At 38.3% G+C, this 13,773-nt stretch overlaps 1 protein-coding gene across 6 annotated transcripts in view; it reads right to left on the minus strand.

Annotated features, from left to right (window-relative positions):
* Naaladl2 (N-acetylated alpha-linked acidic dipeptidase-like 2) overlaps positions 1–13,773 on the minus strand; it is a 1,352,651-nt gene that overhangs the window by 521,828 nt on the left and 817,050 nt on the right. For all 6 annotated transcript variants that reach the window (XM_039103971.2, XM_039103968.2, XM_008760899.4 and 3 more), the window contains one exon: positions 3,730–3,880. In XM_039103971.2, the coding sequence (XP_038959899.1) occupies positions 3,730–3,880 (151 nt within the window). The remainder of the gene's footprint in view (positions 1–3,729; positions 3,881–13,773) is intronic.

Below are 13,773 nucleotides of genomic sequence, written 5' to 3' on the forward strand. Positions count from 1 at the left end.
AGAACAGACAACTTCCACTTCCTACTTTTTCTGGAATGTATGTACCCCATAGCTTTCTAGTTCTTTTTAATACAAGGTAAGTGCAATGTCGTTAGGTCTCAAATTCCCCATTTTGCTAACAGAATTATTGATCATCTGCCTCAGTTTCCCAACTGCTGGCAATACAATTTCTCCCCCAAATTCTCATACCCCTTCTCCTCTGAGAGGATGGAGAACCTTCAGTATTCCCCCACCATAGCACATAAAGTCTCTAAGGGACGAGGCTCATCTTGTCTCACTGTGGCCAGACCTGGCAGTCCAACTAGAAGAACATGACATGATAAACTACATCATTATCTAGATACTTTAATTTAGTATTTTAACTTTTGGTATCCATAGAATTGTGTTTTGAGTGATAGAATATATAATGAGAAATCTTACAATGCACTAAGAAGAAGATAAATATTCTGTGAATAATGACCAGTGATAACTGCTTTTACATTTTTTTGAAGGAGCAGTCATTAGATTATAGTTTGAGATTAACTAGAGGACGAACACCATCCAGGTCATCACTTATGGTTCCGGAAGAGATTGTTTACTCAGTCACATTGGCTTTGAATCAGTAGCCTGCTGAGAGCCAGATCTGCCCTGAAATTCAGAATGCCACGTCAGAATCCTGATTGATGTAGAGAGAGCAAATATGAAAGGCCCGATGCTGAGGGAGCACGAGCACTGGGTCACAGGGTTCAGAGCACTGGCCCCACTGGTCCAATTTGGACATGGCAGATGAAGTACAATAAAGCTTCTCTGGCTCAGTGCTTCTCAAAGTTGAGTTGCTTCCATCACCAGCAGAGTGAGTTTGAATACAGATGGATGGCTCCCTCCTTCAAAGTTCCCATTTAAGTCTGTCTTGGAACTCAAGGATTTCCATTTCCCAAAAACTACCTTGGGAGAGACACAGCGGAGCAGCATAATCTTCTTTTTACTGTCAAGAAAATGAAGCTCAGAGCCCTCAGTATGCTGGAAGTTTCCAAAAGATTGCTTTTGTTAAAGTGATGACCTCAAGACATTCTTCTCTGAACCACATGAGGACATGCTGTTTAGAAACTATTTCTTCCCTGCTCTGATTCAGTAAGATTCAGGAACTACTTGGCTGGGCAATGAAGCTTAGTAAGCAGCAATTCTTTATATGGAATCCCGGCGTTTCATTTCAGCAATTCATTTGAAGTGTTTGGAGGAATATTTCCATAGTCTTGATTTACAATCACCCACTTGAAGTTATTGCATTGGACAAATCACACTCAGTGAGTGTGATTTATTTGGTAGGGGATTTGGGGTGTGCTGTGCAGGTGTGGGTCCAGAGGACAATTCGTGGCACTCAATTCCCCCTCCTCCAAGTGGGTTCTGGAAATTAGAGTCAGAGGGCTGAATTTGGTGGTAAGCATCTTTGGTCTATATGTCGTCCTCTCCTTCTGACTCAGAACTCAGAAGTGATGACACAGTCCTTAACTATAAGGTCATAGGATTACATAAATGGCTCTAGTGTCATTTGACTTTATTCAAATTTTCTGGAAAATTCTGAATTATGCTTAAGGTATTAAGGAATATGTAAACCAAAGAAGAATTCTAGACTAGCAGCCATTGATACAGCCACATGAGTGACACTGAGTGGTTACTGGACAGTTCGCTTTAATTTGTATACATTATAAATAAAACCAAAAGCAAGTCAATACTTTCTAGAATTTTTGTTTGTCCTACTTCTTTGGAGATTAATCCCCTTTAAAACACAGTTCCCATTCATTGATAAATGATTTTAAATTAGTTCTGATGGTGGTTTGCTATGACGGTGTTGCCATGTATCATATCAGGTACTTGGGTTTTTTTTTTTTTTTCCAGAGCTTGGGACCGAACCCAGGGCCTTGTGCTTCCTAGGCAAGTGCTGTACCAGGTACTTGGGTTTTTTGCTGTACAATTATTTGTATATTTACAAATTCACCTCCTGAAATCTACTCTCCATACTGCCAAAATCAAAATACATACAGAGAATTATTCTAAACAAATAAACTAACAACAAAATAATGAAACCTGAAACTGTGAGAGAAAGATAGTGAGCAAATTTAGGGAAGAAGAAAATCTACTCATTGGAATCACAGGTAGAATCCACTACTGTTACAACCTTTCCCATTCCTGTCTACTATATTGAGTTTTATATGGAAAAAAGGGGGCATTCTGTCTACTGGTATTATGCTTGCAAAAGAAATTTTTATTTAGTACTGTTTAAATGGCATGGAGAAACTTTGTAGATAATATTGTTCATCTTTAGATATAAAAACTCCAACATTATAAATAATTCTACTATAAATAATTATTTAAAGTTTCACTTTGTTAGAATATAGGCAGAACTTTCCACCTTTATTCCAAATGGATTATAAGCTGAGTGGTGGCTCATACCAGCAATCCAAAGGTTTAAGAAGCAGAAAATGGTGATTATTACAATATGAGGCTAGCCTGGGCAACGAAGGAAGTTCAAGAACAGCCTGTCTAAAGGAATGCTAGAAATGTCAAATCATTTGGCACATAGTCCTGTGATTATTATAGCAGAGGAGAATCATTGAACATTTCTCAAATTCGGTGGAGAGGTTAAAAGAAAAGAAGGTGTTTTATGTTTGGTGGCATTGCCATTCAAGGTGATCACAACAGAGAAAACAACTGATAAACACAAAACTGAGGGAGGGACCTGGGGTTGCATTGTGGGAATAAAGACACTTTAACAATAGGTTTCTTTTGATGGACACTATAAAGGGGATGAAATCTCTTCAGTGTTTCTTCAGAAGGTATGGCTACAGTTACTTAAAAATCTCACTGGGTGGAATTAGTGTCAAGAGTACAAAAATGTGTATTTTGAGAATATTACCAGATGGAGAAATTTAAAGAACATGCAATTAAATGTAAACGTGATTTTTAGATTGAAGGCAGCACTACAACAACAAAGACCAATGAAAGAATTGAAGATAGCTTGAAAAGTCTGTAATTGATTAGTCAAACTATAAAAATGTTATTTAAATTGCCTTCATAATTATAGAAGGGCCACAAAAATAAGATTAGACAATGGTGTGTAAAAAAAATACCGATTGTGTACATATCTTGGGTACACTGAATTGCTGTGGTCAGTGCGTTGTCATTGCCCTGAGAGGCTGTAAAAGAGCTACTCCCTCAGCCTAATTCTATGGACAGAATATATGCCAATGATACACCAGGCAGAATTGTAAGAATTTTGCAGGCATCTGCCATAACTACAGTTGTCCTGCTCATGTCTCACGTTCCCCATTGTGGTGAACACAGCATTCCCAAATATAGACGAATGCTTAAGAGAAGGATAGTATCTTAAAGCACATAGAAATGGGGCAATCCAAGGAAACTTCATCATAAATTCATACTTTCTAGTATCTTCTCCCACTGTTATTCAACTTAACATAATATAGCCTTAAACACTGGACAAACAAGAGTTAAAGGTATTTGCTTGTTCATATATATAAATATAAATTGATCAGTAATAATGTATGTTTGTTATAAGTCCATAGCATACATCACTGAAATGACAACCTACTATATATTTTTAAAAATTGGTTTATTCCAACAGGTTATTAAAAAGTGAATGTATGAAGCACTTAGACTTACTCCATGTAGTATCCATTGAATAAATTAGATAGAATACACATACAAGTCAAATCTATATAAGAGCAAGCTTACCATGACTAGGGTATCCAGGTGTAGAGGGGTCTCCTCCTGGATTCAGTGTCACCATAAAAGGTTCAGAGCTAAGGACCGCAGACTCTGGTGCATCACAGGGATCAATGTAGAGAAGAGCACCTCCAAACCCAGCCTTCTCCAGTAAGGAAATCTACAGGGCAAACAAACAGGTGACAGCATTATACACATTAGATATGCCTGTACCACTGTGTCCTTATTGTCAGCAGATGGAATGATTCTTTCAGTATTTAAGAGAAAATCACTTTGAATTTCTGTTTTCCTGAAATTTGAAATGTGTACTTTTTCCCTATTTTGCTTTTCATCATTTCAGTAAACATCATGACCAAAAGGCAACTTGTAGAGGAAAGGTTTATTTCTCTAACAGTTTCCCATCACCGAGGGATTTCAGGACAGGAACTTAAAACAGAAACCTAGAGGGAGGAATTGAAGAAGAGACTTTTGGAGAACACTGCTTGCTGACTTTCTTCCGATGGCTTGCTCAGTTATAATTCTTACACAGCTCAGATCCTCCTGCCCAAGGATGGCAATGTCCACAGTGAGCACAGCTCTCCCTTACTGTTTGGCAACTAAGAAAATACCTCACAGATGTACCCAAAGGCAAATCTCATGGAGACGATTCTTCAACTGAGATTCAAGTAAGTCTAGGTTTGGGTTAAGTAAAAAAAACTTACTATACTTATTCTTTGAAAATATCACATATGCATATAATGTATTTGTACGATATATCCACAATCCTTCCAGCTCATTTTTTCATTCTCTGCCAAGTACCTTTCCAAATTCATGTCCTTATTTTTTGTTTTGTTTTGATTTGATTTTAAATCACCTGCCCAGTCTAATTGATGGTACCCATATATACATGAGTTTAATCTCAGGTGAGCTTCTGTAGGACTCAGAAACCACAGCTTCCAGGAGATCATAATGAAACAGTTCTGACCCATTTAGAAGATACTCTTTCGCCCCAAGCCTCCCTGAACTCTGTCTATTCAAATAATTTTAAGTGTTTTCTGAGCCTTAGGGGAAGAGAGTATGTTATGAATGTTCTTCATTTAATTAGAGGACTTGACTACTCCCTTCTACCTCCTAGGCAACATTTGTATATTGTTTATGAATAATTTCTTTCTTTGCTAAAGACATTCACACTCTCTTTTTAAAAGTTGCCCAAAGATTTTCTACTGTTGGGAGGCTATCAGAGACTTCCCTATATAGAGTTCTGCTTTTATATGCATGGTGTTCTGCTTGTTCTTCTCTCTCTCCAGAACCAAAGCCACTCCAGTATGATGACGTACTTACTCCAGAGGCATGCCTTTCTTACCAACGGATACTAGAAAACCTCTTCTCTTGCTCTTTGGGTAGTAGCTACTGTGATGAACCTTTCAAGATCCTCCATGACATTACTCATTTTGCATCCTCAGCCCTACCTGGGAGACAGGAGTTAGACCATTTCTAAACAACCTCATGAGAGGGTTTATTTTGAAAAGTTCTTTCCTGTCTGATCATTCGAGAAAATATTTGAAAGCAGTCCCAGGGTACCTTCTTCAAGATGTTTGAGGTAAAGATTTATTCTGTTATGCAGAAGAGCACAATGGATAATAAATGGGAAAGATGAGTTTGACAATTTCCCATGTTCTGAATTATTTTATCATGCTTAACTGATTTATTTTTGTGACATACCTTACTGGAACTTAATATAATATGAATAGCAATGAACATGACTGCTACTTCTATTTGTTTTCTTTCAGAGAGTAAAAGTAATTAGAAGTCATTTATGTAATGAAAGAGTAAGATTAACACCCTTATTGTGTGTAGTTGTTCCTACTGATCCAAGGACCTTACTTAATACTTATATTTTACTTCCCAATTAACTTCACACACAGTTGTTTACTGAACTATGCACTAGACTAAGGACAGTCATTGTGACCTTGAGTGGGACCTGTATTGAGGGCAAAGATCAAACTTATTCTCAAGTACTCGGGTTAATGATGCTGATCATTGAATGCCTAGCAGGCATGAGATAGTATTGCTACATAAACATTTCTATGGGGAGAACGATTTTGGCATAGCATCTATTCCTAAATAAAATGGAGCACAGAGAGAATATTTGAAATACTCAATGTATGGACTTACTATGAAAAAAACAAACCATGTAATCATACACACACACACACACACACACACACACACATCCTAGTTTGGTTTCTGAGGCTGTGATAGAGAGGATGGTCAAAAGCAGCTTAAGGAGGGAAAGAATTTATTTGATCTGCAGGTTACAGTCCATTATTTAGGGAAACCATTAAAGGCAGGGACTTGAATCTGTAAACATCAAGGAACTCTGCTTACAGACTTTAAGACTTGTATTCAGCTACCCTTCTTATATATCTATGGCCGTTGGTACAACAGTGGGAACTATACATTGCCTGTGCCTCCTAAGTAGATTAACAACAACAAAAAAAATTAAAAAATAAAATTAAAATGTTTGCAGACTTGATATGTCCAAAATCTAATCTGAGGAAAACATCTCTTCCAAGTGTCTAAAATCAATAAACACCATTGGGCATCACACAAAGAAAAATAACCTGTGAAAATGAAATAAAATTGCTGACATTTAATCTGTTTTATACTTCGTAATTTTGATATAATTAACAATGGTTCATACTTTTTAATTAGAATATAGGAAACCTTCCACAGCAATCCACTCAGACAAGACAAACCTCTCTCTCTAACATTCTGATGTTCTATAGAAAGAAGGAAGAAACTTATTGGATGGGGAAGATAAATGGAAAAATAATACATGATTGAGAGATTCATACTTAAGGCTGACTGTCTCAAATTCTTACCACTGAAATACTGTTGAAGGGCTTTTATTGGAGAATATATGGGGGAATATAAACCTCTCTTATCAAACAATTATTTTCTATGTTAAAATACTATTTTGTTCATAAAATGATTTCAGTTAGTTAAGATTAAACTATGCATTATGTGTGTTCATATTTTTGACACTGCAACATTATATAATCATTTGCAAAGTGTACGCTTGTGAATTGCACAACATGGTTATAAAAATTCGTAGCAAAATTTAATAATGTTTTAAGATTATGTTACTGTGTCATATTGGTCAGCAATTATAACTATCACAGGGCCCATATGAATGACAGACTAGTATCATTTTATAGTTTTTTCATTACTTCTTAATAAATAATAAACATTTGTATATCTTGATGAGTTCTACATGATATACATATCTATTTTTAGACTGAATAGATAATACTATATCAAGAAGGCATCAAATGCTATTTAACCAACCCACTACACATAATTCTTAATTTTATATTGAAATAAATGGCTTTTTCAATAAAATTCTGTATAATATCTATTTTGTAAAATATTGCAACATTTTGCAACTACATTGGAAATCCACCAATAAGTTATTCATGAAATTAAGAGTTAATGCACTAAGCTGCTGATTGCAAGATAAAGATGACACCAGAGAACAAATGTGACAGCATCGAAGTCCTTGCCACAAGGTAAAGATATGCAAAGGAATATGGAAACAGAAATTATGTCACATTAGGGTTACCCTTTAAAGACTCCAGTAGCAATGTATCTTAGAAAATGTATTCAGTTTCTCCCATTGTTTCATTATAGATTATTTGGCTGCAGAAAATATCATGTGGTTATGTTGGCACCTATTGGAGAAGCTCAGGAAAGGTGAACCTTAACTGAGAAATTGCCTTGACTCGATTGGAATGTTAATATTTTTGAGGGACATTTTCTTGAAAATGAATTATGAGAAATTGCCTAGCACATTACGATTGGTACACACCTTGGGCAGATGGTTCTGAGTTGTATAAGAGAAAGCAAACTGAACAAGCGATGGGAGGTAAACCAATAAGCACTGTTTCTCCTTTGTCTTAGCTTTACTTCCTGCATCCAGGTTTCTGCTTGAACTCCTACTCCATTCTCTCAGAGATAGAATGTCACCAGCAAGTGTAAGTGAAACAAGTATTTTCCTTCTCCATACAAGATGTGATTAGTGTTTTAAGAAAGAATCAGATACTAGGATCTTCCTGGTTGCTGCCGCCGCAGAGAGCTCATGGGCAGCACTCCGCGAGCAAACTTGAGCCTAGGGACCACAGGTAAGACCAACTTTTCTGCTGCAAGAGAACTTCCTGGTGAACTCGGGACACACAGAGGCAGAATTCCTCTAGGACCGGGCACTTCTTGTGTTTACCAGGAGTACCACACCCACGGATCCTGGCCCGCAGCAGCTCTCTGCTCCCAGACCCCGTGGGAGAGAGACCTCACCGCCTGGTCAGGTGGGCACTCCTGAGGCTGCAGAGCGGAGGAGACCACCAACACTGCCCACCCCTGCCCACATCCCTGGCCCAAGAGGAAACTGTATAAGGGCTCTGGGTTCCCGTGCAGGAGGGCCCAGGAGCGGCAGGACCCCTGCGCCTGAGACACCGCCGGAACCTGAAGGAAACAGACCTGATAAACAGTTCTCTGCACCCAAATCCCGTGGGAGGGAGAAATAAACCTTCAGAGAGGCAGACACGCCTGGGAAACCAGAAGAGACTGCACTCTGCACACACAACTCGGATGCCAGAGGAAAACACCAAACGCCATCTGGAACCCTGGTGCACTGAAGCTCCCGGAAACTGCGGCACAGATCTTCTGGTTGCTGCTGCCGCAGAGAGCTCCTGGACTGCACCCCGCGAGAGAACATGAGCCTTGGGACCACAGGTAAGACCAACTTTTCTGCTGCAAGAGACCTGCCTGGTGAACTCAAGACACAGGCCCACAGGAACAGCTGAAGACCTGTAGATAGGAAAAACTACACGCCTGAAAGCAGAACACTCTGTCCCCATAACTGGCTGAAAGAAAACAGGAAAACAGGTCTACAGAACTCCTGACACACAGGCATATAGGACAGTCTAGCTACTGTCAGAAATAGCAGAACAAAGTAACACTAGAGATAATCTGATGGCGAGAGGCAAGCACAGGAACCCAAGCAACAGAAATCAAGACTACATGGCACCATTGGAGTCCAATTCTTCCATCAAAACAAACACGGAATATACAAACACACCAGAAAAGCAAGATCTAGTTTCAAAATCATATTTGATAATGATGCTGGAAGACTTCAAGAAAGACGTGAAGAACTCCCGTAGAGAACAAGTAGAAGCCTACAGAGAGGAATCACAAAAATGCCTGAAAGAATTCCAGGAAAACATAAATAAACAAGTAGAAGCCCATGGAGAGGAGACACAGAAATCCCTGAAAGAATTCCAGAAAAACACAATCAAACAGTTGAAGGAATTAAAAATGGAAGTAGAAGCAATCAAGAAAGAACACATGGAAACAACCCTGGATATAGAAAACCAAAAGAAGAGACAAGGAGCTGTAGATATGAGCTTCAAAAACAGAATACAAGAGATGGAAGAGAGAATCTCAGGAGCAGAAGATTCCATAGAAATCATTGACTCAACTGTCAAAGATAATGTAAAGCGGAAAAAGCTACTGGTCCAAAACATACAGGAAATCCAGGACTCAATGAGAAGATCAAACCTAAGGATAATAGGTATAGAAGAGAGTGAAGAATCCCAGGTCAAAGGACCAGTAAATATCTTCAACAAAATCATAGAAGAAAACTTCCCTAACCTAAAAAAAGAGATACCCATAGTCATACAAGAAGCCTACAGAACTCCAAATAGATTGGACCAGAAAAGAAACACCTCCCGTCACATAATAGTCAAAACACCAAACGCACAAAATAAAGAAAGAATATTAAAAGCAGTAAGGGAAAAAGGTCAAGTAACATAAAAAGGCAGACCTATCAGAATCACACCAGACTTTTCGCCAGAAAGAATGAAGGCCAGAAGATCCTGGACTGATGTCATACAGACCCTAAGAGAACACAAATGCCAGCGCAGGTTACTGTATCCTGCAAAACTCTCAATTAACATAGATGGAGACACCAAGATATTCCATGACAAAACCAAATTTACACAATATCTTTCGACAAATCCAGTACTACAAAGGATAATAAATGGTGAAGCCCAACATAAGGAGTCAAGCTATACCCTAGAAGAAGCAAGAAACTAATCATATTGGCAACAAAACAAAGAGAAGAAAAGCACACAAACATAACCTCACATCCAAATATGAATATAACAGAAAGCAATAATCACTATTCCTTAATATCTCTCAACATCAATGGCCTCAACTCCCCAATAAAAAGACATAGATTAACAAACTGGATACACAACGAGGACCCTGCATTCTGCTGCCTACAGGAAACACACCTCAGAGACAAAGACAGACACTACCTCAGAGTGAAAGGCTGGAAAACAACTTTCCAAGCAAATGGTCGAAAGAAGCAAGCTGGAGTAGCCATTCTAATATCAAATAAAATCAATTTTCAACTAAAAGTCATCAAAAAAGACAAGGAAGGACACTTCATATTCATCAAAGGAAAAATCCACCAAGATGAACTCTCAATCCTAAATATCTATGCCCCAAATACAAGGGCACCTACATATGTAAAAGAAACCTTACTAAAGCTCAAAACACACATTGCACCTCACACAATAATAGTAGGAGAATTCAACACCCCACTCTCATCAATGGGCACATCATGGAAACAAATTAAACAGAGATGTAGACAGACTAAGAGAAGTCATGAGCCAAATGGACTTAACGGATATTTATAGAACATTCTATCCTAAAGCAAAAGGATATATCTTCTTCTCAGCTCCTCATGGTACTTTCTCCAAAACTGACCATATAATTGGTCAAAAAACGGGCCTCAACAGGTACAGAAAGATAGAAATAATCCCATGCGTGCTATCAGACCACCACGGCCTAAAACTGGTCTTCAATAAAAATAAGGGAAGAATGCCCACATATACGTGGAAATTGAACAATGCTCTACTCAGTGATAACCTGGTCAAGGAAGAAATAAAGAAAGAAATTAAAAACTTTTTAGAATTTAATGAAAATGAAGGTACAACATACCCAAACTTATGGGACACAATGAAAGCTGTGCTAAGAGGAAAACTCATACCGCTGAGTGCCTGCAGAAAAAAACAGGAAAGAGCATATGTCAGCAGTTTGACAGCACACCTAAAAGCTCTAGAACAAAAAGAAGCAAATACACCCAGGAGGAGTAGAAGGCAGGAAATAATCAAACTCAGAGCTGAAATCAACCAAGTAGAAACAAAAAGGACCATAGAAAGAATCAACAGAACCAAAAGTTGGTTCTTTGAGAAAATCAACAAGATAGATAAACCCTTAGCCAGACTAACGAGAGGACACAGAGAGTGTGTCCAAATTCACAAAATCAGAAAAGAAAAGGGAGACATAACTACAGATTCAGAGGAAATTCAAAAAATCATCAGATCTTACTATAAAAGCCTATATTCAACAAAACTTGGAAATCTACAGGAAATGGACAATTTCCTAGACAAATACCAGGTATCGAAGTTAAATCAGGAACAGATAAACCAGTTAAACAACCCCATAACTCCCAAGGAAATAGAAGAAGTCATTAAAGGTCTCGCAACCAAAAAGAGCCCAGGTCCAGACGGGTTTAGTGCAGAATTCTATCAAACCTACATAGAAGACCTCATACCAATATTATCCAAACTATTCCACAAAATTGAAACAGATGGACCACTACCGAATTCCTTCTATGAAGCCACAATTACTCTTATACCTAAACCACACAAAGACCCAGAAAGAAAGAGAACTTCAGACCAATTTCCCTTATGAATATCGACGCAAAAATACTCAATAAAATTCTGGCAAACCGAATTCAAGATCACATCAAAAAAATCATCCACCATGATCAAGTAGGCTTCATCCCAGGCATGCAGGGATGGTTTAATATACGGAAACAATCAACGTGATCCATTATATAAACAAACTGAAAGAACAAAAACACATGATCATTGCATTAGATACTGAGAAAGCATTTGACAAAATTCAACACCCCTTCATGATAAAAGTCCTGGAAAGAATAGGAATTCAAGGCCCATACCTAAACATAGTAAAAGCCATAAGCAGCAAACCAGTTGCTAACATTAAACTAAGTGGAGAGAAACTTGAAGCAATCCCACTAAAATCAGGGACTAGACAAGGCTGCCCACTCTCTCCCTTCTTATTCAATATAGTTCTTGAAGTTCTAGCCAGAGCAATCAGACAACAAAAGGAGGTCAAGGGGATACAGATCAGAAAAGAAGAAGTCAAAATATCACTATTTGCAGATGATATGATAGTATATTTAAGTGATCCCAAAAGTTCCACCAGAGAATGACTAAAGCTGATAAACCCCCTCAGCAAATTGGCTGGGTATAAAATTTACTCAAATAAATTAGTAGCCTTCCTCTACACAAAAGAGAAACAGGCTAGAAAGAAATTAGGGAAACGTCACCCTTCATAATAGACCCAAATAATATAAAGTACCTCGGTGTGACTTTAACCAAGCAAGTAAAAGATCTGTACAATAAGAACTTAAAGACACTGAAGAAAGAAATTGAAGAAGGCCTCAGAAGATGGAAAGATCTCCCATGCTCATGGATTGGCAGGATTAATATAGTAAAAATGGCCATTTTACCAAAAGCGATCTACAGATTCAATGCAATCCCCATCAAAATACCAATCCAATTCTTCAAAGAGTTAGACAGAACAATTTGCAAATTCATCTGGAATAACAAAAAACCCAGGATAGCTAAAGCTATCCTCAACAATAAAAGGACTTCAGGGGGAATCACTATCCCTGAACTCAAGCAGTATTACAGAGCAATAGTGATAAAAACTGCATGATATTGGTACAGAGACAGACAGAGAGACCAATGGAAAAGAAATGAAGACTCAGAAATGAACCCACACACCTATGGTCACTTGCTTTCTGACAAAGGAGCCAAAACCATCAAATGGAAAAAAGATAGCATTTTCAGCAAATCGTGCTGGTTCAACTGGAGGTCAACATGTAGAAGAATGCAGATCGATCCATGCTTATCACTCTGTACAAAGCTTAACTGCAAGTGGATCAAGGACCTCCACATCAAAACAGACAGTCAAACTAATAGAAGAAAAACTAGGGAAGCATCTGGAACACATGGGCACTGGAAAAAATTTCCTGAACAAAACACCAATGGCTTATGCTCTAAGATCAAGAATCGACAAATGGGATCTCATAAAACTGCAAAGCTTCTGTAAGGCAAAGGACACGGTGGTTAGGACAAAACGGCAACCAACAGATTGGGAAAAGATCTTTACCAATCCTACAACAGATAGAGGCCTTATATCCAAAATATACAAAGAACTCAAGAAGGTAGACCGCAGGGAGACAAATAACCCTATTAAAAATGGGGTTCAGAACTAAACAAAAAATTCACAGCTGAGGAATGCCGAACGGCTGAGAAACACCTAAAGAAATGTTCAACATCTTTAGTCATAAGGGAAATGCAAACGAAAACAACCCTGAGATTTCACCTCACACCAGTGAGAACGGCTAAGATCAAAAACTCAGGTGACAGCAAATGCTGGCGAGGATGCGGAGAAAGAGGAACACTCTTCCATTGTTGGTGGGTTTGCAGACTGGTACAACCATTCTGGAAATCAGTCTGGAGGTTCCTCAGAAAACTGGACATTGAACTGCCTGAGGATCCAGCTATACCTCTCTTGGGCATATACCCAAAAGATGCCCCAACATATAAAAAAGACAAGTGCTCCACTATGTTCATTGCAGACTTATTTATAGTAGCCAGAAGCTGGAAAGAACCCAGATGCCCTTCAAAAGAGGAATGGATAGAGAAAATGTGGTACATCTACACAATGGAATATTACTCAGCTATCAAAAACAATGACTTTATGAAATTCGAAGGCAAATGGTTGGAACTGGAAAATATCATCCTGAGTGAGCTAACCCAATCACAGAAAGACATACATGGTATGCACTCATTGATAAGTGGCTATTAGCCCAAATGCTTGAATTACCCTAGATGCCTAGAACAAATGAAA

This window comes from Rattus norvegicus, chromosome 2 (genome assembly GCF_036323735.1).
Source record: "Rattus norvegicus strain BN/NHsdMcwi chromosome 2, GRCr8, whole genome shotgun sequence".
NCBI classification, from domain to species: Eukaryota; Metazoa; Chordata; class Mammalia; order Rodentia; family Muridae; genus Rattus; species Rattus norvegicus.